Genomic DNA, 25,764 nt, shown 5'->3' with positions numbered 1-25,764 from the left:
TGAGTGTTTGATGTGATTTTCGAATGCGTTTGCATTGATGTCAGAGTGGATAGAGGGACAATAGAGCCCTGAGTACCAGGCCATTAGTGACCTGATGATCGTTAGCGAGTTGGCTACTACAAACACATTTTTTACTGCAGTTATGACTCATGACTGCCAGTGTGGCGGTAATGGGGTCAACAGCCCTAGTCATGAGTGCATTCAAGTGTGTGTGTGTGTGTGTGTGTGTGCCACTGAAAATTTGCTTTAACAATAGACAAACGTAGGCTCTTTCTGTTCAGAACAACCCGGGGTACGACGCCATGTCATCTTGTAACTGTACATCAAACATCGTGTTCACAAACGCTGACACTGTATATCAGCGGTCCCCAACCCCCGGGTCGCAGACCGGTACCAGTCCGTGGGTCATTTGGTACTGGGCCGCAGAGAAAGAATAAATAGCTTACATTTATTTCCGTTTTATTTATTATCTGAGTCTGAACGATGTTTATTTTGAAAAATGACCGGATTCCCTCTGTTACATCCGTTACTCTTGACGCTTGTCTCGGTCACGTGATACGTTGCCGCTAAAATTAAACCCACAAGCTAGCAAAATGAGTAAAAAAACAAACGTCTTTGGAAAGTTTCTTTGCGAAGTGGAAAAGGCCCAGTGAGGAGACAGAAGAAGATCCTACGACTTCCAAGAAAAAGAAAGCTGCATTTAACAGACAATACCAGGAGTCTTACTTAAAATATGGATTTATCGCGACAGGTGATTCCCGCGCACCAAGCCCGCTCTGCATAATATGCGGCGACCGGCTCTCTGAGGCAATGAAGCCTTCAAAACTGCTTCGCCACTTGGAGACCAAGCACCCTGCATTAAAAGACAAGCCTTCGGAGTATTTTGAAAGAAAAAAGCATGAACAAGTAGGACAGAAGCAATTACTGAGGGCCACCACAACAAATGCGAGTGCACTGAGAGCCTCATACTTGGTGGCTAATCGTATTGCTAAGGCTAAGAAGCCATTCACCATTGATGAAGAATTGATCCTGCCCGCCACTAAAGACATTTGCCGTGAACTTCTAGGAGAGGCTGCGGTTAAAAAGATAGCACAGGTGCCTCTTTCGGCTACCACCGTCACTCGGCGCATTGAGGAAATAGCAGAGGATATTGAGACACAATTGTTGGAGAGGATTAATACATCACCGTGGTACGCACTCCAGGTTGACGAGTCTACAGATATTGACATCAAGGCAATATCTTTATCAGGAGGATGTGCATGAGGATATGTTATGTGCACTATCGTTGCCGACCAAAACCACAGCCGCAGAACTATTCAAGTCGCTGGATGATTATAAATCAGGAAAACTGAAATGGTCCTTTTTGTGTCGGCATATGCACAGATGGAGCTGCTGCCGTGACCGGCCGGCTGTCTGGTTTAACTACTCGGATTAAGGAGGTTGCACCTGAATGTGAGTCTACGCATTGTGTCATTCACAGGGAAATGCTGGCTAGCCGAAAAATACCACCAGAACTTAACAGCGTATTGAATGATGTCGTTAAAGTTATTAACCACATCAAAGCACATGCCCTTAACTCACTCTTGTTCGAGCAGCTTTGTGAGGAGATGAACGCGGAGCACAGACACCTTCTCTTATACACAGAAATAAGACGGTTATCCAGAGGTAGATCGCTGTCCAGAGTGTTTGAATTACGAGAGCTGCTGCAAAGATTTCTCTCAGGAAAAAAAAGTCACCGCTGGCAGCACATTTCAGTGACGAGGAATGGGTCGCAAAACTCGCTTACTTGTGCGACATATTCAACCTGCTCAATGAACTCAATCGGTCACTTCCCGGGAAAATGACATCTGTCTTCAAGTTGGCAGATAAAGTAGCTGCATTTAAAGCCAAACTGGATTTGTGGGGACGGCATGTGAAGAGGTATATTTGACATGTTTCAAACATTCGCAGGGATTTTGGAAGAGACTAAGCCCGAGCCTTCGTTGTCCCAGCTGGTGCATGATTACCTGTCTTTGCTTTTAAAAGAGTTTGAGCGCTACTTCCTAACCACAAAAGACCCACGAACTGCCAAGGAATGGATCCGCGACCCATTTGTCAACAAACCAGGTGAATCCAGCATGTCTATGCAAGAAGAAGATCAACTGCTGGAGATCTCAAATGACGGCGGCCTTAAAAGTATGTTCGAGACAACAACTCTGCCGGTGTTCTGGATTAAAGTCACGGCAGAATACCCTGAGATCGCCACAACGGCACTGAAAACCCTGTTGCCATTTCCGACATCCTATTTGTGTGAAGCGGGATTTTCTGCAGTGACAGCAACCAAAACTAAATTACGGAGTAGACTGGACATAAGCAACACACTTCGGGTGTCATTGTCTCCCATTACCCCTAGATGGGACCGTCTCGTTGCAGAGAAACAAGCTCAGGGCTCCCACTGATTTTAGCGTTATGGTGAGTTGTATTTTTCATGCACTTTATATTTGTTTTTGTGTTGTATCTTATTTTGAAGGCATGTTTAAACGTTACCATAGCGACCAGAGAGTGTTAGGGGGCAGAGAGGATGTTACTCATGTTATGTTGTTGGTGCGATGTTACGAGGACGCTGCTAATAAAGTTGCATACGAGTACACAGTGGATTCACGTTTATTATTATATTTAAAAAATACCACCGTTTTTATGCCGGTCGTATCATTTTATTTTGTGTATTTATCCGCCACACCTTAAAGGCCGGTCCGTGAAAATATCGTCTGACATTAAACCGGTCCGTGGCCCAAAAAAGGTTGGGGACTGCTGATCTACAGCACTCTTCATTCAGTAAAAGAGGTCAAACCACCAGAGATGGAAAAAGAAGTCTCCACATTTTCTCAGACGGCTATAGACTATCACTACATTCATGGACTGATGTTGAATGTGCTTTAGTTGTGTGACAGATTTGACTTAGCTACCATAGACCACTCGTCCTAGTACCGCATGGCCATAGACCAGGATGAAATTGCCATCCATTTGGCCTTTTACATATTAGAGAATATTATATTATACTCATGTAGGCTATTTCTATGGTGCTATCAGTGTGATAATGGTTGATTTCTGTGCTCCTTGCCACTGGAAGCTTCCACTGGAGCCTATTGATACAGCTGAAGAGGTATCTCTTCCATGACCGTCTAGCCTAATGCTCCCTAGTCTAGCTCGCTAGAGCTATAAAGCATAGACCTGGGAAGGGTAAACTGGGTAGTATGGTATGAGTGTTTTCCGTGGGAGTTTACTACGATTGCCTAGCGTAGCTGGTCATGCCATGCTTTGGAAATAGTGCTATGCCATTTACCATAGGAGGTTGGTTTCCTACCGCTTTACTTCCATTGTAGCGCCGTTTGGTGGAAGTTTCGGACACGCCTGGATTAAATTGCTAATCTATTGTTTACCCTATGTTTTCTTTCTTTTTTTATAGGCCGCAGAAGTCACAGACAAACAGGTAACCTCTTATTTTCAAAACGGGGCTGCCTATGTCCTTCTTTTTCTAAGAATGACCCTGCATGTTTATAAGTGTGTGTGCACTTATAAACATGAATGGGACACACTTATTCAGTCATCCTCTCTTCTACTCTCCTCCTCCATCTCTCTTCCCTTCTCTCCTCCTCCCTTCCTCTCCTCAGTCTGACAATCCAGCCAGAATACCCCGGCCTTCATCTGCTAAGGGGCAGAGGCGCATGCCCAAAGCAGGAGTCCAAGGTAAAAACCCCTCTCTCCAGCCCCTCTGCTCCTCTCAAATATCCCAGCCTTCTAGCCTTTCACTAAAGTCATACTTCTGTTTACACGATAATATGAGTAGAGAAATAAAAAAAATCCAATACTTTTTTTGTCGCCTATTTTCCAGAAGAGTCTGACGGTGAAGGAGGTGAGTATTTCTCTCACTGCACATATACCTTCTCTCAGTAGATGGCGCTGGTGTGTCTTTTTCATTTAGTGATCCAGGGTGGACATTTTTATGCGTCTCTGTTCTATAAGCCCTAGCCATCAGCATTTCTTGCTATCAAGTCCATCGATTGTAAGTTCCAATGAAAGATGTGAGAAGGTGTGTTCTCATGTCAGCATCATGTTGTGTTGTTGTAGATGGAGACACTCCGTTGGCAGAGAGGCCAGTCCCCCTGGAGAACGGCGATGCCACAGACGCAGTGCCAGCCCACATGGCCCACAGGTCTGTGTGGTGTTTGACAGTTGATTTAAGCAAATTAGCAGGGTTTGAGGGCCATGGGCTAACATTTTTATTTTTGGTCAACCAGCCACTGTTTCAGGTCGATTTAAAAAAATAAAAAAATAAAAATCTACTAGCCACTCAGATTTCTTTTACCAGCAAAAATATTTTTGGGTCCATAATTACATTAAAAAAAACTGATGACCAACCATGCTTTGTAATGTTTCTAAAACAAGAAATGTTTTAGTAAGAAAGTAATTTCATTTTAACCAAAATATCAGATGAGACAAAATGTTCAGCTGCTCCTTTAAGGGCGGTAGGTTACCGTGGTAAGGGGGGCCACTCAAGTTGTCTGTGTGTGTGAGATTTTGGAACTGACTAGTAGTAGATGCGTCTCTTTATCAGTTGAAGCAGCAGACTCAAACGAACATGGAAAAACAACCAAGCTTATGAACAAAACATTTTAAATAGTCAAGAAATATGAGGACAGTCTTACTTTTGTAGACTTTCGAGGAAATTAGACCAACTGTTAAGCCTGTGTGCAGCGCCTCCAAAAATAAATCTACCTGCACTTAACTCACTGCGCACAGCTCCCCAGCCATGCGGTGTTGCAGTTATGAAACAAAACTTCAGAAATACTTTGAAAACAGCTACTGCAGCATTTCTCTGCTATAAATCACAACTTGCACATGTGCCCTTACTTGGCTTTTGACATGTAATACTCGCAATGTAGAGCCCTGCAAATTGACCACCCACCTAAGTGGCTTGTGAAATAGACATTCGTACCCGCCAATACCTAAAATCTACCCACATTTGTCAAGTGTTAATTGTATGCCCTGTTGAGGGCACCGCTCAATTTGCACAGTCAGCAACAATTGAAATGGTCTCTCCCATAACCTCACTGCTTAAAACTGAAGTTTTGGCCAATTTCTTCTCGGTGGGATAGAAAGAGTTTCGAAACATGCTACAAAAACAGAACTCCATTCACTGATGCGAACCCTCCACTTTCTCCTTTTTGATCAACCGCTGCACTCAATGGGTGCACTTAACACTGTCTGTGTTCCAAATGGCACCCTATTCTCTATAGAGTGCCCAGGTCAAAAGTAGTGCACTAAATCTAGTGAATAGGGTGTCATTTGGGACGCCACCCCTGTGTATTCTCAACCCCCTCATTACATTTGATTAGCCACTTTCTCTCTCTTTTACACCACAACAAATTGCTCTGCTAGTCCCCACTCTCAATTATATTCTTCTCAGCGTAACATCAAACACATGCTATCCCATGGTAGAGTGAGTGACTGACTGAATGGTTAGTGTTGCAATTGAGGTCCCAATAGAGTAGGGTTTCTCAACTCTCGTTCTGGGGACCACTCTATTTTCATGTTCTCACTACAACCAGCTACTCCAATTAGACTGAATGAACTGGCTAGTATGTGAATAATTGTTCTAACTAAGTGCAGTAACTTTTCACACTCTCCCGATCCTGTCTATCTGTCTTTGAATATCTGTGATTCTTTGAAGATATGTGATTCCCAGAGTCTCTTGGTTAAATGGTTCTCCTGAACCAACCAATCTGATGGCTAATTCCTGGTGTTGAATTGATGCTCAATTAGAGTACAGTACAGCATACACAGTGTGTCCCAATGATCAGCTTTGAGAAACCCTGCTATATATAATAGAGGATATTGGTGAGAGAGAGTTGGGTTTACTGACTATTAAATGACTTTCCAGGTGAACAAAAAAGAGAGCAGTCGAGGATAGCCTAGTGGTTAGAACATTGGACAAGTAACTGAAAGGTTGCGAGTTCAAATCCCCGAGCTGACAAGGTACAAATCTGTCGTTCTGCCCCTGAACAGGCAGTTAACCCACTGTTCCTAGGCCGTCATTGAAAATAAGAATTTGTTCTTAACTGACTTGCCTAGTTAAATAAAGGTAACATAAAAAATAAATAAATATATAGTCTATCATAAATCAAGTTGGTTTAATACAAGTTGCAACATGAAAAACAGCCTCCAGCATAGAACATGTCTAACAGGCCCTCTAATCACATAGTACCAAATGTTCTGTAAATACCACCCAGAGAGGCTTGTACAAAGTCACAACAAAAGACTGTGACTTTGCCAGCTGCTACAGAATCACACAATGTTCATAAGGTCATCAATATAATATCAGTGTGCCGTCTGTTAAGTGTACCTTCAGTCTGACGTCAATCACTATCGACAGAATGAGTTTAATAAATAACAGTCTAGAGGCAAGTGACCATCAACCTGTGACACAAATTTGTGTCACAAATAGAACACTTGAAATGTGTGTCACAGAAAGGGAAAACATATAAATATGCTAAGCATTGTGTTATTTACTCTTGAGTAAATATTCACTTTATTCATCTTAAATATTCCCCATTACTCTGACTGTGGCTGATCATTCATTAGTGTGGCTTGACTTCTCATCTTCCCAACCAGCAACCGAAGGATACCTCGGCCCAACAGCGCACGGCCTGCCCCTCCTCGGTTCAAGAGGCAGGAGAGCTATGCTGACGTGACCCCAGCCGAAAGGTGACCTCCCCTCATACTTTTTACTTCCTTTGTCACTATGAATGATACAATTGTCAGCATAGCAGCACTGCATTCAGGTCACAACATTTTGGAACTTTTCGAAATGTATGATTTAGCGAAAACGTGTAGATTTAGGTGTCACATCAGCTCTATTCCATGACATTTCTATCTGCAAAGTTTCACAATGTTTAGCGACTGAACCCGGGCCCGAGAAAATGATATGTGCTTTGCTCCATTGCCTCCTCTAAGCCCTGTGTGTGTGTTGCAGGCTGACCAGTGCCAAGCTCCCGGCGGCTGTCATCATGGAGGGGAAGAAGCTCTCTGAGGATGAGGAGGAGGATGAAGATGAGCAGTTTGTGGTGGAGGAGGCTGCCCCTCCTCCCCCCGACATGCCCGACATGGAGATGGTGAGGGAGCACATACAGTTGAAGTCGGAAGTTTACATACACCGTAGCCAAATACATTTAAACTCAGTTTTTCACAATTCCTGACATTTAATCCTAGTAAAAATTCCCTGTCTTAGGTCAGTTAGGATCACCACTTTATTTAAAAAATGTGAAATGTCAGAATAACAGGAGAGAATGATTTATTTCAGCTTTTATTTCTTTTTTCACATTCCCAGTCGGTCAGAAGTTTACATACACTCAATTAGTATTTGGTAACATTGCCTTTAAATTGCTTAACTTGGGTCAAACTTTTCGGCCATTTGGAAGACCCATTTGCGACCAAGCTTTAACTTCCTGACTGATGTCTTGAGATGTTGCTTCAATATATCCACATAATTGTCCCTCCTCATGATGCTGTCTATCGTGTGAAGTGCACCAGTCCCTCCTGCAGCAAAGCACTCCCACAACATGATGCTGCCACCCCCGTACTTCACGGTTGGGATGGTGTTCTTTGGCTTGCAAGCTTCCCCATTTTTCCTCCAAACATTACGATGGTCATTATGGCCAAACAGTTATATTTTTGTTTCATCAGACCAGAGGACATTGCTCCAAAATGTACGATCTTTGTCCCCATGTGCAGTTGCAAACTGTAGTCTGGCTTTTTTATGGCGGTTTTGGAGCAGTGGCTTTTTCCTTGCTGAGCGGCCTGTCAGGTTATGTCGATTATAGGACTCGTTTTAATGTGGCTATAGATACTTTTGTACCTGTGATTTGCACTTTTCGCACCAAAGTACTTTCATCTCTAGGAGACAGAACGCGTCTCCTTCCTGAGTGGTATGAAGGCTGCGTGGCCCCATGGTGTTTATACTTGAAGGTACCAGATGAACGTGGTACCTTCAGGTGTTTGGAAATTGCTCCCAAGGATGAACCAGACTCGTGGAGGTCTACATTTTTTTTTCTGAGGTCTTGGCTGATTTATTTTGATATTCCCATGATATTCCCATGATGTCAAGTGAAGAGGCACTGAGTTTGGAGGTAGGCCTTGAAATACATCCACAGGTACACCTCCAATTGACTAAAGTTATGTCAATTAGCCTATCAGAAGCTTCTAAAGCCATGATATTTTCTGGAATTTTCCAAGCTGTTTAAAAGCACAGTCAACTTAGTGTATGTAAACTTCTGACCCACTGGAATTGACAGTGAAATAATGTTTATAAATAATGAAATAATTATTTCACTGTTTACAGACAGTGAAATAATCTGTCTGTAAACAATTGTTGGAAAAATTACTTGTGTCATGCACAAAGTAGATGTCCTAACCAACTTGCTAAAACTATAGTTTGTTAACGAGAAATTTGTGTAGTGGTTGAAAAATGAGTTTTAATGACTCCAACCTAAGTGTATGTGAACTTCTGTATTCAACTGTGCATATCTCTCTTGTTTTACGTTATGAAAAATAGATCTGAGAATGCCGTACCTCTATTACTTTTTGCACATCCAGGCTCAAGCTCTCATGGTTCAATGTTGGAAGTGAAACATTTAGAAACATATTTCAGGCCCTAAAATGGATAACTATTATAAGTTGTATCCAAGAGAAGAGGGCATCAGCATTGTTCATTCTAAATATTTTTAATTGTTACGCCACTATTTTGTTCTTCCACAGGACCCTTCAGTGGGACTTCAAGGCGATGAGAAGCATGGTAAGCAATCTTACAAGCCAAACAATCACTTAATTTGGCCTTGTAGGTGCTAAGAATTCTAGTACGTACTTCTACAACTTGGTTTATATCAATGGGACTGTAAATTACCAACACTTTTAAAACTCCTGCACCTTGTTTATCCACAGGTGGGCTGGTGAAAAAAATCCTTGAAACCAAGAAAGACTTTGAAACATCACCATCATCTCCAAAGTCCAAAGACCAGGTAAGATGTCAAGGGTGTCCTACAGATGTAGTGATCTTGATCTCCACTAGAGGGCAATGCAATGACGCCATAACGACTGACAACTCTCATTCCTCTCCTGTGACTCAGTTCTAGATGTTTCCGTATCTCTCAATCAAACTGTTATTTCTGGAAATTCAGTACCTTAGGGATGTGGGGTTGCAAAACCGAAAGCATACAGTCTATTAGCTAAAGAAAGCATATCGCAAATGGAGTGAAGTGTAATTGCAAAAACCTATTGAAAATCTTGATCACTTCAGTGGAGCTAGAGAAACAACAACATAAAGTGGGTTGATTGCATCAGCGAGATGTCTCAACCCTTTGTATACTAATTTAATGCGCTCGTTTCACATTTTGTGTTTTGTAAGTGTTATTGGCTGAGAAAGTGGTTTTGTAAGTGTTATTGGCTGAGAAAGTGTTGTGAAAAGCTATCTAAATTAGGCTTATCGAGTGCCAAGTCACAACAACCAGTTTGAGAGAAAGTATATAGATATATTTCTTGTTCCCATACTGACCGACTTGTATAATTTATAATGGAAAATGGATTTGAATGAACTGCATAAATTTAAAGGCCCAGTGCAGTAAAAATGTTTACTTGAAGTGAGTACAGGCTTAACTGAATGAACAACAGACAAAAATGCAAATTTGAAAGTTTAGTCAATAGTTTGAGAGATGGCCTTGTCTCCAATAGACGGCCCCCATAGCCAGATGCCGGGATGGCAGGTAGCCCTATGCTGGGCAGCTGGCATCGAAACTCACCAGCTGGGAAAAAGAGGTTCTGATGACAGCCTTCAGTTGGGGGAGGTGGCGGGTCGGCGATGATACTTTGCTGTAAGACGCAAGTGAGAGAAACAAGGGGTAAGCCGTCATTTAAATACATCACAAGATGTATGCCCATTAGTGAAAGGAGAGCAAGGTCATTGTGCCCATAGCAGTGGCGGTCGGTGCCGTTTAAGGTGAGGGCGGATTACTCTTTTTTTTATTTTTTTTTATTGATTTAATTGATTTATTTTTCTATTATGAGCGTGGCCTTATTTCTATTACAGCATATTGGATCACTGTCATTCATATTCCATTCACCCAGCTCAATTTAGCATCGATAGGTTTAGGCTACTACATGATACTCAAATTTTCCCTATACCCATCATAAGGTTGCTACAACCTAGCCTATGAATGAAAGTTTACAACATAGGTGCACAGGTCGCAAGAAAAATTTGAATAGTCAAGGATGACCGTGCCATTCAATACCACCTTGCACACTCTTGCCTGCATCTAGCTGATCTAGGGTGTAATCATTAGTCCAACAGTTGCAAATGAGAGTTTCTATTGGACAAATTCAGATATGTTTATCCCTTTTTGGTTCTGTTTGCTTCCGTTTTTAAGAAACATTTTTCAACAGAATCGGCTCAGAATGTATACACCCCTGATCACACGCAAACACAGCTCACTTTCATAGCAGCCACATATAAACAGCATGATCACATAATTCCTTCTCGCATCTACGCGCTTTCCTCCTCTCACCTTTTCACTTCGCTTGTGGACTTCAGTGTACAACAAATCAGCTGTCTGTGACCAGACAAAAAAACCTTTCCTAGCCAAACCTTCATATCATAACCGTTTTCTGCTACAAACAGCCTGCATCGTTGTCACCATATTAGCTAACGTCATAGTCAACATGGCTACTAGAATCCTTTTGGTAATAGATTCATTCTCTGATCATTTGATTGGGTGGACAACATGTCAGTTCATGCTGCACGAGCTCTGATAGGTTGGAGGACGTCCTCCGAAAGTTATAATTGCTGAATTTCTATGGAAGGGGGTGAGAACCAGGAGCCTCCTAGGTTTTGTATTGAAGTCAATGTAAGCATTTTACTGTAAGGTCTACACCTGTTGTATTCGGCGCATGTGACAAATAACATTTGATTTTACAGAGTGCTGGTGAGGCTACTGTAGACCTTCATTGCAAAACAATGCGTTATTTGGTGAAGTAAATATATTTTGTATAGTTTTATCTAAAAAGCATAACTTTTCTAGTGTTTCACTTTTTTTTAATGAAATTCACTGATGGTCTTCCCCTTCCTCCTCTGAGGAGCCTCCACTGGCCCATAGGGTTTTTAGCAAGCGTTGTGAAGTTGCATTATTCAACTGTGCTCATTGGCTATAGGGTAATAGGTGACTGACATTCTGCACGTGGCTAATTGACAGTAAAGGAGGAGGCGTGACATGACGCTGTGCTGTTGATGAGAAGATTTGTACACATCACAGACAAATTCCAGCTGTGCCCATGATAAAGGATGCAATGTGAATTATTTTGTAGGCCGAGGATAAGCATTCAGACCAGCCTTACTGATTTGAACTTATGTTAAAGGAGTGGTTTCCTATTTCTGAAGTCAATCTCTATTTTTTTTATGTAAAAGGCATGTTATAGAATGGTGCAGATACTACCTTTGTTTTTGAGAAACTTACCCCAGCTGCGATAGGCTTCGTCATTGCTCGTTGTGCACTGTGGAGGCAACTATAAGACATTAACAAAAGTTCCAAAAACACCCAAATAAAGTGTGGTCTGAAATTGACATTGAACAAAAAGTATTTACAAAATACTGAACTATATTGAATGCTAAATTTATCTTAGAAATGTTTATTTTATACTAATACAATTGCTCAGAGAAAATCGAGGTCTTTGGTCACGCACACCTATGGTAGGTTTGGTGTTGAAATGAGAATGCATGAGCAGAAAAGAACCTCATACCTACTGTAAAATATGGTGGTGGATCTTTATGTTATGGAGCTATTTTGCTTCCACTGGTCCTTGGGCCCTTGTTAAGGTCAACGGCATCATGAACTTTACCCAGTACCAGGATATTTTAGACAAAAACCTTGTTGCATCTGCCAGGAGGCTGAAACTTGGCTGCTAGTGGATCTTCCAGCAAGACAACCCCAAGCACACCTAAAAATTCACAAAGAAATGCTTAATTGGCCACAAAATCAACATTCTGCAATGCCCATCTGTCTCCGGACCTGAAAACCATTGAAATCCTGTGGTTTGAATTGACGAGGGCAGTCCATGAGGGCAGATGAAGGATTTCAAGTATCTGGAAGGATTCTGAAAGGCGGATTGGTCTAAGATCCTTCCCAATGTGTTCTCCAATGCCATAAAACATTTTAGAAAAAGTCTGTGTCGTTATACTCGGAAGGTGAAAGGCATTGTAAACAAGGGTGTCCAATAATTTGAGAAATACATATTTTACTTGTTAAATATTGTTCTCTGAGCAATTGTATTAGTATTAAATATATATTTTTTTAAATGTAGTATACAATATACATTGAGTGTACTAAACATTAGGCACACCTTCCTAATATTGAGTTGCGCACACGTTTGCCCTCACAACAACCTCAATTCGTCGTGGGCATAGACTACAATCTGTCGAAAGCATTCCAGGGATGTTCACTTCAATGTTTCCCACAGTTTTGTCAATTTGGCTGGATGTCCTTTGGGTGGTGAACCATTCTTAATACACACGGGAAACTGTTGAGCGTGAAAAACCTAGCAGCGTTACATTTCTTGACACACTCAAACCACTGCGCCTGGCACCTACTACCAAACCCGGTTAAAAGGCACTTACATATTTTGTCTTGCCCATTCACCATCTGAATGGTACACATACACAATCCATGTCTCAATTGTCTTAAGGCTTAAAAATCCATCTTTAACCTGTCTCCTTCCCTTCATCTACACCAGTGTTCACCAACTGGACAGTGTTCCCATTTTTAAACCATTCATGAGTCTGAAGGTAGAACTCTGCCTACCCGGCAGGCCTGGAGAGCAAATCAAGTGCACCTATTGGCCTAGCGCTAGCCAATCAGATAGCTCAGATCAGTGTCTGCACAGTTTCCTCGAGCCATAGACTGTAAAAAAAAAAAAAAGAGCCTTGAACGCACAGCAAAGTTGATACTGTGAGATTTCAAAACTTTTAAAACCATGACTAGAGAGAGACTCAACATTTACAGCAAAGAGCTTCTGTTTTTATGAGTAAGTTCATGTTTACGTTGTTATTCAGCACTGTCAACACTTTTATAAGCCATAGAATGCGCGTTCTCCTTACTTCCACTCAAGCTACAACCAGCACTGCAGCTGCAATAAATGACTATAGCAAAGTGTTCCGATAAGCTTACCCTGTTATTATTAGGGACTTGGGTCTTTTTTAATATCAAGGAATATTTCACTTTCTCTGGTCATAGGAGTAACAGCATGAATTGATGCATGAGGCAGAAATGATGCAGTGCAAGTTTCGCCATCAGCTGGAAGACTGTGTCCTCTCGGAGGGAGAGCGGCGGGACGGTGAGTCGGGTGAGAGGCAGCCTCGCCACCGCTCCTTCCCTCCCCTCAGACTGACCATCAGATGCAGACCATCAGTCCAGTTAAAAATGTAAAAAGCTAAATATGCTAACTCAACTGTGCCTTACAAGTAATCAACAAATGATCTATTACCAGTGTGATCAAATACAGTAACACATTTAAAAATATATATATATATTTCAAAATGATCTGAGAACAACATTGGCAGGGAATAGCCAGTCATAATGTACATTACATTTACATTACATTTAAGTCATTTAGCAGATAATGTATTGGGCCTATAGTCTACTGCACATACCTCATTGCTACAGAACTGGTTTTAATTGGTTAATGTGGCATAGGCTTAAGTTTTTTTTAAGTAATGTTAAAAAAAAATATCTGAGCGGTAGGTCTCGACTTGCAATTTGACCCAGAAAATGATCTTGAGTCAGAAAAGGTTGGTGACCACTTATTTTGAAGTCGATGTAACCAGTGACATAAATAAGGGATCATAGCTTTCACATGTATTCACCTGGTCAGTGTATGTCATGGAAAGAGCAGGTGTTCCTATTGTTTTGTACATTCAGTGTAGCTCAGTATTTGAATGATTTTAAAACAGTAATTTTAGCTTTTTCAAGCGTGTTAATCATTTCTGATCCCACCATATGCCCTTTTAGAAACAGACACCCTCTTGATGTAGGTCTTTTAGATGTTGTACACATGAAATTGTCTCATTCCAAACTTTATCTGCAACGTTATGTTCCATTTTTGTGCGACTCTAGAGGTTTCTTCTACCAGCTGTGCTGCACAGCCTACACAGCGAAGCAGCACAGCTGTTAGAGGGGAAAGTTGCTCGAGTTGCATAAAATTGAATATCCCTTTGCGGATAAAGTTCGGAATGACACAATTTCATGTGTACAACATCTAAAGACCTACATCGCTATACTGAGAGGGTGTCTGTTTCTAAACGGACATATTTGGGTGTTTTTGGAGCTTTTGTTCATGTCTTTTGGTCTCCCCCACAGTGCACAGTGAGGAAGTCTTTTGCGGCTGGGGTAAGTTTCTCAAAAACAAGTGAAATCACAAAGTGTCTGCACCCTTCTATAACATGCCATTTACATCATTTTTAGATTTCCTTCAGAAATAGTAAACCACTCCTTTAACTACATTGCATGCCCATTGTGGGGTAATTTAAGAGTCTTCCTTAGAAAGAAATCCTCCTTTTGGGGGCACGCTGCATCCCACTACCTTCGCCTCCTGCCCTACCTCTCCCTGGGCTTCAACCATAAACTATTGTCTCCACATTTCATAATTGATAGGCTTTTCATTACTTCGAACATGACTTCCAGTCTGACGTAACGCCCTTATTGCTGCACCTCATCTGTTCCCCCGAGCGTGTTTATTGGCCAAAGGGAGCTCTCACAGTCAATATTTGGATAGTGAATCGGTGTGAAGGCCTCTTGTCCATGCTCCAGCGACGTGGGTTGTACGACTCGGCCTGTTTTGGGTGGTCCTTTCTGCCCAAGCGAGCTGCTTCCTCCGCTCTCTGCCCAGCTGACCACCCGACTCTGATGGATGCTGTATTTTCGCCCGTCACTCATGCAGAAAGGCCCTGTCTACCCCCCTTTTCCCAACCCCAGCCCTCATCCATCCCTCTTCTCCAGCGAGGTCGCCTGTCCCAGGCCAGCTGCTGATGAGCGGGAAACGGCAAGAACGAGCGCTCTCATCTCCATAGCGTGCGCCAGGCTCTGTCCTGCGTTCCGGCTCCGTCACGGGTTTAGCTCGTAGAGACTCAACAGCAGATGGAGCCCCCCATTCCCAGCTGGTCTTCGGATGGACAGCTCCCCCAACCTACACCCACCCCGATACTTCAGATTGCACTGCGGCCCCCTTGTAGTTTTTATTTCAAAATAATCAGACAGAATTTCCCTTATTCGAGGTGGGGGGGTTAGGTAGCGCATAGCGTGGCTCGTACGAGTAGACATGCATTCTATTCGGACTGCAGTGCGCCCCAGCAACCTGAGCACAGCCCACAGGGTTATCCTAATTGCAGCCGCCTCGCTTTTTGGGAATCCAGGTCCCTTGTTATAAGGCATCTAATGGGGGCTGTGTGTTGCTGGGGCACACTGCAGTCCGAATGAAAGGTATGTCTACTCGTACGGGCCAAACTTTGTGCTACCTACCCCCCCCATCGACATTGCTGGCCTTGCCTTGTCAGCTGTATAAAGGACTATAATGTTTTCCTTCCCGACGTGATAGGGTTGAGGGTCAGTGTAATAGAGACGTTGCTCTCTTGTAATCACGGCAGAACATGGAGGGTTAAAAAATGTAAATATTGAGCTTCTCCCGTCCCCCGGTGTGACAGGTCTGAAATTACAGTGGGCTGTGATTCATTCTTAAACGCTGACGTTTATCAAACACCCTGATCAGGTATGACGTTATCACTCTTTGATTTAGGATTACACCTAACATTTAGGGAAATAGGAACTTAATAACTTCTCTGTTTTTTTTCCTTCTTCGTGAATCAGTGCAATCACCAATGCTTTTTCAGAACATGGCTGAAATGCTGTAAATTTAAAGTGCTTTTGGAGCAGTTAAGGCGCTTGTGTTTTGCCATATCCCGCCACACAAAGTGCACCATAGAAGAATTTGCTGTATATTTATGGGGACGACCTTCCCCATGACCTTGTAGAACACTTGTATATTATTGTAGGATACTTCTCGGAGGCCGTCTTTTTATTTAGACAGACTCGGGCCCTCGTAGCAGCTGCGTTTTCATAAGATTGTTTTTGTACCCTCTCCCTTTTCTTACCCCATCAAATTAGCCTTGATGAAGGTTTGCAATGTATAAATAAACGTGGCACACAAATGGATGGCTGTTGAGTGAGAGTCACGGAGGAGAAATGCCAGAATACTCTACAGAATCGTCAGGAAAATAAATAGTCCTCTCCCCACCAGGCCTGTGTCTTCGTAAACATTCACCTTTTTTTTGTGGAAATGTAAGGAAACGACCCGGCTGAATTCCATTAGCCATATTGCCCTTGTAAGTGCAGCATTTTCAGATTCCTGTGGAATGGGAAAAGGTTTCTGAGAAATACCTTTCTGAGCCTCGGAGATTGCACTCCAATGCAGACCATGTCGTTGCAGGTGTTATTTTTCTCAAGTCGCTTCGATCACGTCAAACGATTCCAACCACATAAGTTAATGTTATCATCTTCAACCTTTGTGACGTAGCCTCCATAATTTAATCAAGCCTTTTTCTCTGTCCGCAGTCTTTTCTAGGGGGAGGTGAGGTTCCCCTTTGTACTCCTGGGTCCAGGGCAGGGAGCTCAGTTGTGGCCCCTTAGGGGGCTACACACTGACCCTAGCATCCTGTAACCCCCCTTGCCCTTAACCTCACTCATCACCTCACTGACTCCTAGCTATTTTTATGATCTTGCTGGACATTTGGACGATGTCTTTTTTACCCGAAAAAGAGGAAACCCCTGAACAACACTGGACTTATCGTCATGGTATAATACCTAGCTTTTTGGCCCACCGCTGACACCCTCTCTGGGGACACATTTCAGGACCCTTGGAGGTGGTTGGGTCTCAAACATTGGTGCTGTGCTTTTTTTAGGTACCTGAGCGCAATTTTCTCAAGGAAAGTTGGTACCGACATGTAGCCTATTGTATAATATCATTTTTTTAATATACAGTACCAGTCAAAAGTTTGGACACACCTTCTCATTCAAGGGTTTTCCTTTATTTTTACAATTTTCTACATTGTAGTGAAAACATCAAAACTATGAAATAACATATATGGAATCATATAGTAACCCATTTTTTTATTTTTTAATAAATCTAAATATATTTGAGATTCTTCAAAGTAGCCACCCTTTGCCTTGATGACAGCTTTGCACACTCTTGGCATTCTCTCAACCAGATTCACCTGGAATGCTTTTTCAACATCTTGAAGGAGTTCCCAACTCATCCCAAACCATCTCAATTGAGTTGAGGTCGGGTGATTGTTCAGGCAAGGTCATCTGATGCAGCACTCCATCACTCTCCTTCTTGGTCAAATAGCCCTTACACAGCCTGGAGATGTGTTTGGGTCATTGTCCTGTTGAAAAACAAATGATAGTCCCACTAAGCGCAAACCAGATGAGATGGCGTATTGCTGCAGAATGCTGTTGGCCTTGAATTCTAAATGAATTGCAGACAGTGTCACCAGCAAAGCACCATCACACCACATCCGCCATGCTTCACAGTGGGAACTACACATGTGGAGATCATCCGTTCACCTACACTGCGTCTCACAAAGACACAGTGGGTGGAACCAAAAATCTCAAATTTGGACTCGTCAGACCAAGGATAGGTTTCCACCGGTTTAATGTCCATTGCTCGTGTTTCTTGGCCAAAGCAAGTCTCTTCTTCTTATTGGTGTCCTTTTTGTAGTGGTTTCTTTGCAGCAATTTGACCATGAGGGCCTGATTCATGCAGTCTTCTCTGAACCGTTGATGTTGAGATGTGTCTGGTACTTGAACTCTGAAGCATTTATTTGGGCTGTAATTTCTGAGGCTGGTAACTCTAATGAACTTATCCTCTGCAGCAATGGTAACTCTGGGTCTTCCTTTTCTGTGGTGGTCCTCATGAGAGCCAGTTTCATCATAGCGCTTGATGGTTTTGTGACTGCACTTGAAGAAACTTTTAAAGATCTTGAAACTTTCCAGATTGACTGACCTTCATATCTTAAAGTAAATAATGGACTGTTTCTCTTTGCTTATTTGAGCTGTTCTTGCCATAATATGGACTTGTTATTTTACCAAATAGGGTTATTTTACCAAATAGGGCTATCTTCTGTATATTCTACCCCTACCTTCTCTCAACACAACTGATTGTCTCAAGGGTTTAAATCCACATCAAGGAAAGAAATTCCACAAAGTAACTTTTAAACAAGGCACACCTGTTAATGGAAATGCATTCCAGGTGACTACCTCATAAAGATGGTTGAGAGAATGCCGAAAGTGTGCAAAGCTTGTCATCAAGGCAAAGGGTGGCTACTTTGAAGAATCTCAAATATAAAATAGATTTTGATTTGCTTAACACTTTTTTTGGTTACTACATGATTCCATGTGTTATATCATAGTTCTGATGTATTCACTATTATTCTACAATGTAGAAAATAGTAAAAATAAAGAAAAACCCTGGAATGACTAGGTGTGTCAAATTTTGACTGTTCTTTTTTTTATATATAAAAGTGGGGCTGAAGGAAATAAGACAAGACAAGGAAATCCTGTTGAGACTACTGAGACCGTGGTAGAAATCTGAGGAAACATGCGTTTACCTGACCACTGTCACTGGAAATGTTAATTTGTCATATACCCTAAGTATGTCATGCCACTCGTTGTTACACCGTTGTTGTGTGCGGTTTATACATTTGTTGCCTGATAATTGAGGTTGATGAAGTGGCTTATTACATCATTATGAAAGCTGATACGCCGCCCTGAAACGGTCCAGCAGTGGCTAAATTAATGTTTCTTTAATTAATGACGCCCAAGAGGTTGGTAGGTCTCTAACAGGTTTCACGCATGCAACCCATTCTTCTTGTCAAAAGCCTTACTTTGAAGACTGTTATTCTCCCACCCCCTCTCACCAACTCCTTATTACCACTTCATAAATCATGTGCTTTGCATGCATTTTCTCATTAAGCAAATTAGGCATGAGAGGGTTCGGATGAATTCCACATTGTAGCTTAGCAGCCTGCACTGCAGCCAGGCCAGCAGGCCTGTGAGAAGTTTTGATCTAAAGCCCCGGCATGAGACTAGAGGCCCATCAAACCCAGTTTCCACAAGACGTAACAGTAAAACATTGTGGCACTTGCAAAGTTTCAGGTTTGGATTGATATACTCAGCAACACATTGTTTACACCATGAAACCAGAGGGGACTTAGTTACTTTTCCTTACACTTTCTTGTGCAAGGAAAAGCAAGATTGCAATGCATGACATATCCCTGACAACCCCTTACCTGTATGGATTGACTAGGGGCTCCTAGGAAAAAAACAATAGAAAGGGAATTGATGCGCAGCGCTCCAAGGTCTCTGCTGGGAGCCACCTGTTCCCAGGAAGGATTGCCGGCTCGGATCTCCACGGCCAACAGGGCTGGATGAGCTAATGGGAAAACCTGCCCCCCCCAAATAAATATTGTTCTTGGGTCGGGGTGAAAAATAGAAAAAGGAGCGCGCTGAGCCCAACTAGAGGCCCCTATAAAGGGCTGATTTATGCTCGCCTGGACAGAGTGCACCACGCAGACCAGGGACTAGTTTTCTTTTTGTTCTGTTTTCCTGAATTTCCGAGGGGGTCAGGCTGTGCAAGAGGACAGTAAACAGAGCGTAGCCCGGCTGGGCTTCCGCGGTGCTCCACCACAGCCGGCGGGCCGAATGAGCCATGGCGTGTTTGTGTAGCCGCCGTGTTCACGGGGCCGAGGGGAAAGCCACCCACATTGCGGACGACCATTAGACATTTCAATCCTTGCACACTTTGCAAACCACAGAGGGAGGGGGAGACTAGGCAGCCTGTCAGACATTTTTGCTGGTTTCCTAGAGCAAAGGCAGCAGAGTTGAAGTTTGAAGTGTTTTTTTTGTATAGTTAAGTTCTATATAGTTTTGTGTGTTTTTAACCTGTAATTATTGAGTTAGCGCATAATAGCGCTCAACATGAAGTTTTGCTAACCTACCAGGCCTCACACCCAGTCTACATGACAGTTGATCTGTTTTGAAGGGGAAGTTGTTGGGGAGTTTACACTGTCATGTAGCGGGAGTAGGATTTCTACGGCCCCGTAAAAGCAGGTGTTTCCATCTGGAGGCAAGAATGACACAAATTGGCCCAAGAGTTAAACTTGAAAGGGCGATAAGTGCAGTAGTTGTTACTGAATACTGTAGTAAAATAACTTTACTGCCACAGCCTGTTACTAAAATAAACAAGGGTTTAAGTCCACAGGAGTGCGGGTTGGTGCCGTCTAGTGTGTGTGCGCGTCTGCAGTCCCACATACACACACCGACCTGCAGACCCAGCTGAGTAAACATCCTTGGCCTTCACTGTGCCAAGGGGAGCCCCTACACTCTCCTCCCCTCCCAACTTGAAGCTGAGGGCTGTGAGGTGGCTGGGGCATAGCAGAGCAGGACCCCCCAACCACATACTATACAGAGGAGGCCTTCAGCTAGTCCCCCCACATTAGCCAGCACAATTCAGCCACGCGTTTGATCCTTATATACACAGCCTTGGTTTGTATAATTCCTGCCTTGCATTTTTTTGCCTTGAAATCCTAAACCACTAAATGCAGCCCTGCGTCTGGCTCCGTGCATTTTGATACTTTTTGCTGGCCAGTGTAGAATACCTTAAGGTTTATGTGATTCAGTTGAAGTAGCCTCTCTGGTATAGAGGAGTGTGTGTGTGTGTGTGTGTGTGTGTGTGTGTGTGTGTGTGTGTGTGTGTGTGTGTGCACATTTGCAGGTGTGCGGCAGTGGCAAAGAGATAAAGAATTCATTATGGACATCCAAAACGAAGAGTTGCTTCGCAGCCCATAATGTTATCACTATGAATTGCCCTTCCTGGGACAATAAAGGCTTGCTTAACTTGGCCTCAGAAACACTGGGAAACATCAAGCAGTAGCAGGGTTTTCTCCCATTCCACGGCCACCCTACGTACTTCAAAGTCCAAGATCATCATCAATCTTTGGTTCTCTCCATCCCTCTCTCACGGATGTGAATTTTCCAGAATTATTCAAGAATTCCTGCTTATCGGAGACTACTCCATTCACATATAATTGAAACTGACCTATCCCTAGCCAAAATCCAGATTATCCCAATTTTCTATGACTACAGGAATAATTTCATATTAAACTGATTTGTGGTAGTAAGCAGATTTATGCAATTGTCATGGAAACACCTTACTCTGCTTATCTTAATTCGCGTAAGGTCAAATTAAAACACCTGGTTTTCTGAGCAATCTTTCACATTTTTAGGAAATGTAAACACCTTAATCGGCGTTCCAGCAGTGTATTTGATCTGCGCATGTGCCAGCACCGGAAGTGCAAGCCTCTCTCTTTAGCGTGAGTGAAGTGAGTTCGTAACAACTGAATGATTGCGTCTTAGAAATCTACTGAACATAAATATAAATGCAACATGCAACAATTTCAAAGATTTGACTGAGTTACAGTTCATCTGAGGAAATCAGTCAATTGAAATATACTGCTCAAAAAAATAAAGGGAACACTTAAACAACACAATGTAACTCCAACTCCATCACACTTCTGTGAAATCAAACTGTCCACTTAGAAAGCAACACTGATTGACAATAAATGTCACATGCTGTTGTGCAAATGAAATAGACAACAGGTGGAAATTATAGGCAATTAGCAAGACGCCCCCAATAAAAGAGTGGTTCTGCAGGTGGTGACCACAGACCACTTCTCAGTTCCTATGCTTCCTGGCTGATGTTTTGGTCACTTTTGAATGCTGGCGGTGCTTTCACTCTAGTGGTAGCATGAGACGGAGTCTACAACCCACACAAGTGGCTCAAGTAGTGCAGCTCATCCAGGATGGCACATCAATGCGAGCTGTGGCAAGAAGGTTTGCTGTGTCTGTCAGCGTAGTGTCCAGAGCATGGAGGCGCTACCAGGAGACAGGCCAGTACATCAGGAGACGTGGAGGAGGCCGTAGGAGGGCAACAACCCAGCAGCAGGACCGCTACCTCCGCCTTTGTGCAAGGAGGAGCAGGAGGAGCACTGCCAGAGCCCTGCAAAATGACCTCCAGCAGGCCACAAATGTGCATGTGTCTGCTCAAACGGTCAGAAACAGACTCCATGAGGGTGGTATGAGGGCCCGGCGTCCACAGGTGGGGGTTGTGCTTACAGCCCAACACCGTGCAGGACGTTTGGCATTTGCCAGAGAACACCAAGATTGGCAAATTCGCCACTGGCGCCCTGTGCTCTTCACAGATGAAAGCAGGTTCACACTGAGCACATGTGACAGACATGACAGAGTCTGGAGACGCCGTGGAGAACGTTCTGCTGCCTGCAACATCCTCCAGCATGACCGGTTTGGCGGTGGGTCAGTCATGGTGTGGGGTGGCATTTCTTTGGGGGGCCGCACAGCCCTCCATGTGCTCGCCAGAGGTAGCCTGACTGCCATTAGGTACCGAGATGAGATCCTCAGACCCCTTGTGAGACCATATGCTGGTGCTGTTGGCCCTGGGTTCCTCCTAATGCAAGACAATGCTGGACCTCATGTGGCTGGAGTGTGTCAGCAGTTCCTGCAAGAGGAAGGCATTGATGCTATGGACTGGCCCGCCCGTTCCCCAGACCTGAATCCAATTGAGCACATCTGGGACATCATGTCTCGCTCGATCCACCAACGCCACGTTGCACCACAGCCTGTCCAGGAGTTGGCGGATGCTTTAGTCCAGGTCTGGGAGGAGATCCCTCAGGAGACCATCCGCCACCTCATCAGGAGCATGCCCAGGCGTTGTAGGGAGGTCACACAGGCACGTGGAGGCCACACACACTACTGAGCCTCATTTTGACTTGTTTTAAGGACATTACATCAAAGTTGGATCAGCCTGTAGTGTGGTTTTCCACCTTAATTTTGAGTATGACTCCAAATCCAGACCTCCATGGGTTGATAAATTGGATTTCCATTGATTATTTTTGTGTGATTTTGTTGTCAGCACATTTAACTATGTAAAGAAAAAAGTATTTAATAAGATTATTTCATTCATTCAGATCTAGGATGTGTTATTTTAGTGTTCTCTTTATTTTTTTGAGCAGTGTACATTCATTAGGACCTAATCTATGGATTTCACATGACTGGGTGTACAGATATGCATTCATTGTTCACATCAGTAAACCACTCGTCCACGCCGACGCCATACACATGGTCTGCGGTTGCAAAGCCGGTTGGATGTACTGCCAAATTCTCTAAAACGAGAGAAATTAACATTACATTCTCTGGCAACAGCGCTGGTGAACATTCCTGCAGTCAGCGTGCCAATTGCACGCTCCCTTAAAACTTGAGACATCTGTGGCATTGTATTGTGTGACACAACTGCACATTTTTAGAGTGGCCTTTTAATGTCCCCAGCACAAGGTGCACCTGAGTAATGATCAAGCTGTTTAATCAGCTTCTTGACGTGCCACACCTGTCAGGTGGATTGATTATCTTGGTAAAGGAGAAATGCTCACTAACAGGGATGTAAACAAATGTGATATTTTATTTCAGTTTATGAAACATGCATTTATCAGAGTGCCATGCGGTAGCCTTATTTCAGATGTGTCCATGTAAACCGGATTATTGGGGAAATCGTTATTTTTGCAAAGCATGTAAACTTCTGAATCAAACTATTATATTAAATTATCCACAATAATCACATTATTGTGTGCATGTAACCATACTCTATGTTGTAGTAAAAATCTCTTGGCTTCTCTCCTCTATCACTCAATCCATCCCTCCTTCTCTCATCCATCTCTCCTATCTATCCATCCATCCATCCTTCCCTTCATCCCTCTCTCCAGACGCAAAGCCTGGTGTCGGAGGCGGCCAGGAAGAAGGAGAGGGAGCTGGTGTCCAGGGAGATCGAACGGCTGCGCTCGTCCATCCAGACGGTGTGCCGCAGCGCCCTGCCCCTGGGCAAGATCATGGACTACATCCAGGAGGACATGGACGCCATGCAGAACGAGCTGCACACCTGGAGGAGGGAGAACAAGGAGCATGCGCAGGCCCTGCTGCAGGAACAGAGGTTAGAGGGCAACGCACACACATTTACACACTAAAGCCTGGAGGGAGAAGAAGGAGAACACATAGGCCCTGCTGCAGCAACAGATGTCGAAAACCCACAACCCATTCGCACACACACAGGACTGACATTATATTTTGTGGTGTGTGTCATTTCCAGAGTGACGGACAACGCCGTGGAGCCTCTGAAGGCCGAGCTAGCCGAGCTGGAGCAGCTTATCAAGGAGCAGCAGGACAAGGTCTGCGCTGTCAAGTCCAACGTCCTGAAGAACGAGGATAAGGTCCAGAAGATGGTGACCAGCATTAACTTCTCCTCGCGAACATGAGGGGGAGCCAAGGTCCAAATAAAGGGGTTCGCTCCCTTAAAAAAATAAGCGTTTGGGTGAGCCTGGGTTCTTACTTAGTCTGGTAACATCCGAAATGATAGAGGAGGCCTCAACTGCACTTTCATTACTTGTCATCAATGTTCCCTCTAAACTGCGCGTGTGCGTGGGCGCGCACTTCCTCCAGGACTGCAGTGCAGAAGAAATGCCATGCTGCACAGAGACGCAAGAGATTGAACTTCACTGAGTTCACCCCATTAGTTTGCACTATATAGATCAATGTTTTTTCTGTGATCGAATCAACATTATATCAGCCCCTTTTCAATGCAACAAACCAAAACTAATCTAACTTTGCAAGATTGAGTCTGTGATTTTGCTGTAGGCAGACAACGGAGTAGAGTTCTATTGGCAGGGGTTGCCCACTAGCGGTCTTTCAATCACCCATGAGTCAATGCGCTATTCAGATCAGTTCAGATCAGAGCGTGTGCACATTTCTTGATATTCTTTGCTAGTAATCAAGTTATTAGCCCAGTTATAGATAAGTATAGGTCAGCCATGGGTTGTTACTGCTTCCTACAAGAGCACAAAACATGTAGGATACATTTCAAGCTGTCTTTGAAAAGCCAGTCAGGTAAAAGTAACTATACCCGATCCTGTAGGTTCATGCTCTACAACATTCGCAGAGTACGACCCTGCCTCACACAGGAAGCGGCGCAGGTCCTAATCCGGGCACTTGTCATCTCCCGTCTGGATTACTGCAACTCGCTGTTGGCTGGGCTCCCTGCCTGTGCCATTAAACCCCTACAACTCATCCAGAACGCCGCAGCCCGTCTGGTGTTCAACCTTCCCAAGTTCTCTCACGTCACCCCGCTGCTCCGCTCTCTCCACTGGCTTCCAGTTGAAGCTCGCATCCGCTACAAGACCATGGTGATTGCCTACGGAGCTGTGAAGGGAATGGCACCTCCATACCTTCAGGCTCTGATCAGGCCCTACACCCAAACAAGGGCACTGCGTTCATCCACCACTGGCCTGCTGGCCCCCCTACCTCTGAGGAAGCACAGTTCCCGCTCAGCCCAGTCAAAACTGTTCGCTGCTCTGGCACCCCAATGGTGGAACAAGCTCCCTCACGACGCCAGGACAGGGGAGTCAATCACCACCTTCCGGAGACACCTGAAACCCCACCTTTTTAAGGAATACCTAGGATAGGATAAAGTAATCCTTCTAACCCCCCCTTAAAAGATTTAGATGCACTATTGTAAAGTGGT

General features: G+C 43.7%; 1 protein-coding gene across 2 annotated transcripts in view; it reads left to right on the top strand.

Annotated features, from left to right (window-relative positions):
- LOC106581863 (TNF receptor-associated factor 3 interacting protein 1) overlaps positions 1–24,550 on the top strand; it is a 40,517-nt gene extending 15,967 nt beyond the window's left edge. Inside the window, exons 7-16 of one of the 2 annotated variants that reach the window (XM_014164289.3) lie at positions 3,446–3,469; positions 3,651–3,726; positions 3,875–3,892; positions 4,108–4,192; positions 6,652–6,744; positions 7,013–7,151; positions 8,794–8,830; positions 8,977–9,053; positions 23,957–24,180; positions 24,337–24,550. In XM_014164289.3, the coding sequence (XP_014019764.1) occupies positions 3,446–3,469; positions 3,651–3,726; positions 3,875–3,892; positions 4,108–4,192; positions 6,652–6,744; positions 7,013–7,151; positions 8,794–8,830; positions 8,977–9,053; positions 23,957–24,180; positions 24,337–24,502 (939 nt within the window). In that variant the 3' untranslated portion in view covers positions 24,503–24,550. Of the gene's footprint in view, positions 1–3,445; positions 3,470–3,650; positions 3,727–3,871; positions 3,893–4,107; positions 4,193–6,651; positions 6,745–7,012; positions 7,152–8,793; positions 8,831–8,976; positions 9,054–23,956; positions 24,181–24,336 lie in introns of both variants that reach the window. The other variant, XM_014164288.3, reaches the window with a different exon arrangement.
- The last annotated feature ends 1,214 nt before the right edge of the window (positions 24,551–25,764 follow it).

Source organism: Salmo salar, chromosome 21, assembly GCF_965601325.2.
Source record: "Salmo salar chromosome 21, fSalSal1, whole genome shotgun sequence".
Classification (NCBI taxonomy): Eukaryota; Metazoa; Chordata; class Actinopteri; order Salmoniformes; family Salmonidae; genus Salmo; species Salmo salar.
The sequence above is the reverse complement of the archived record's forward strand: the minus strand, read 5'-3'. Positions and strand labels throughout refer to the sequence as shown.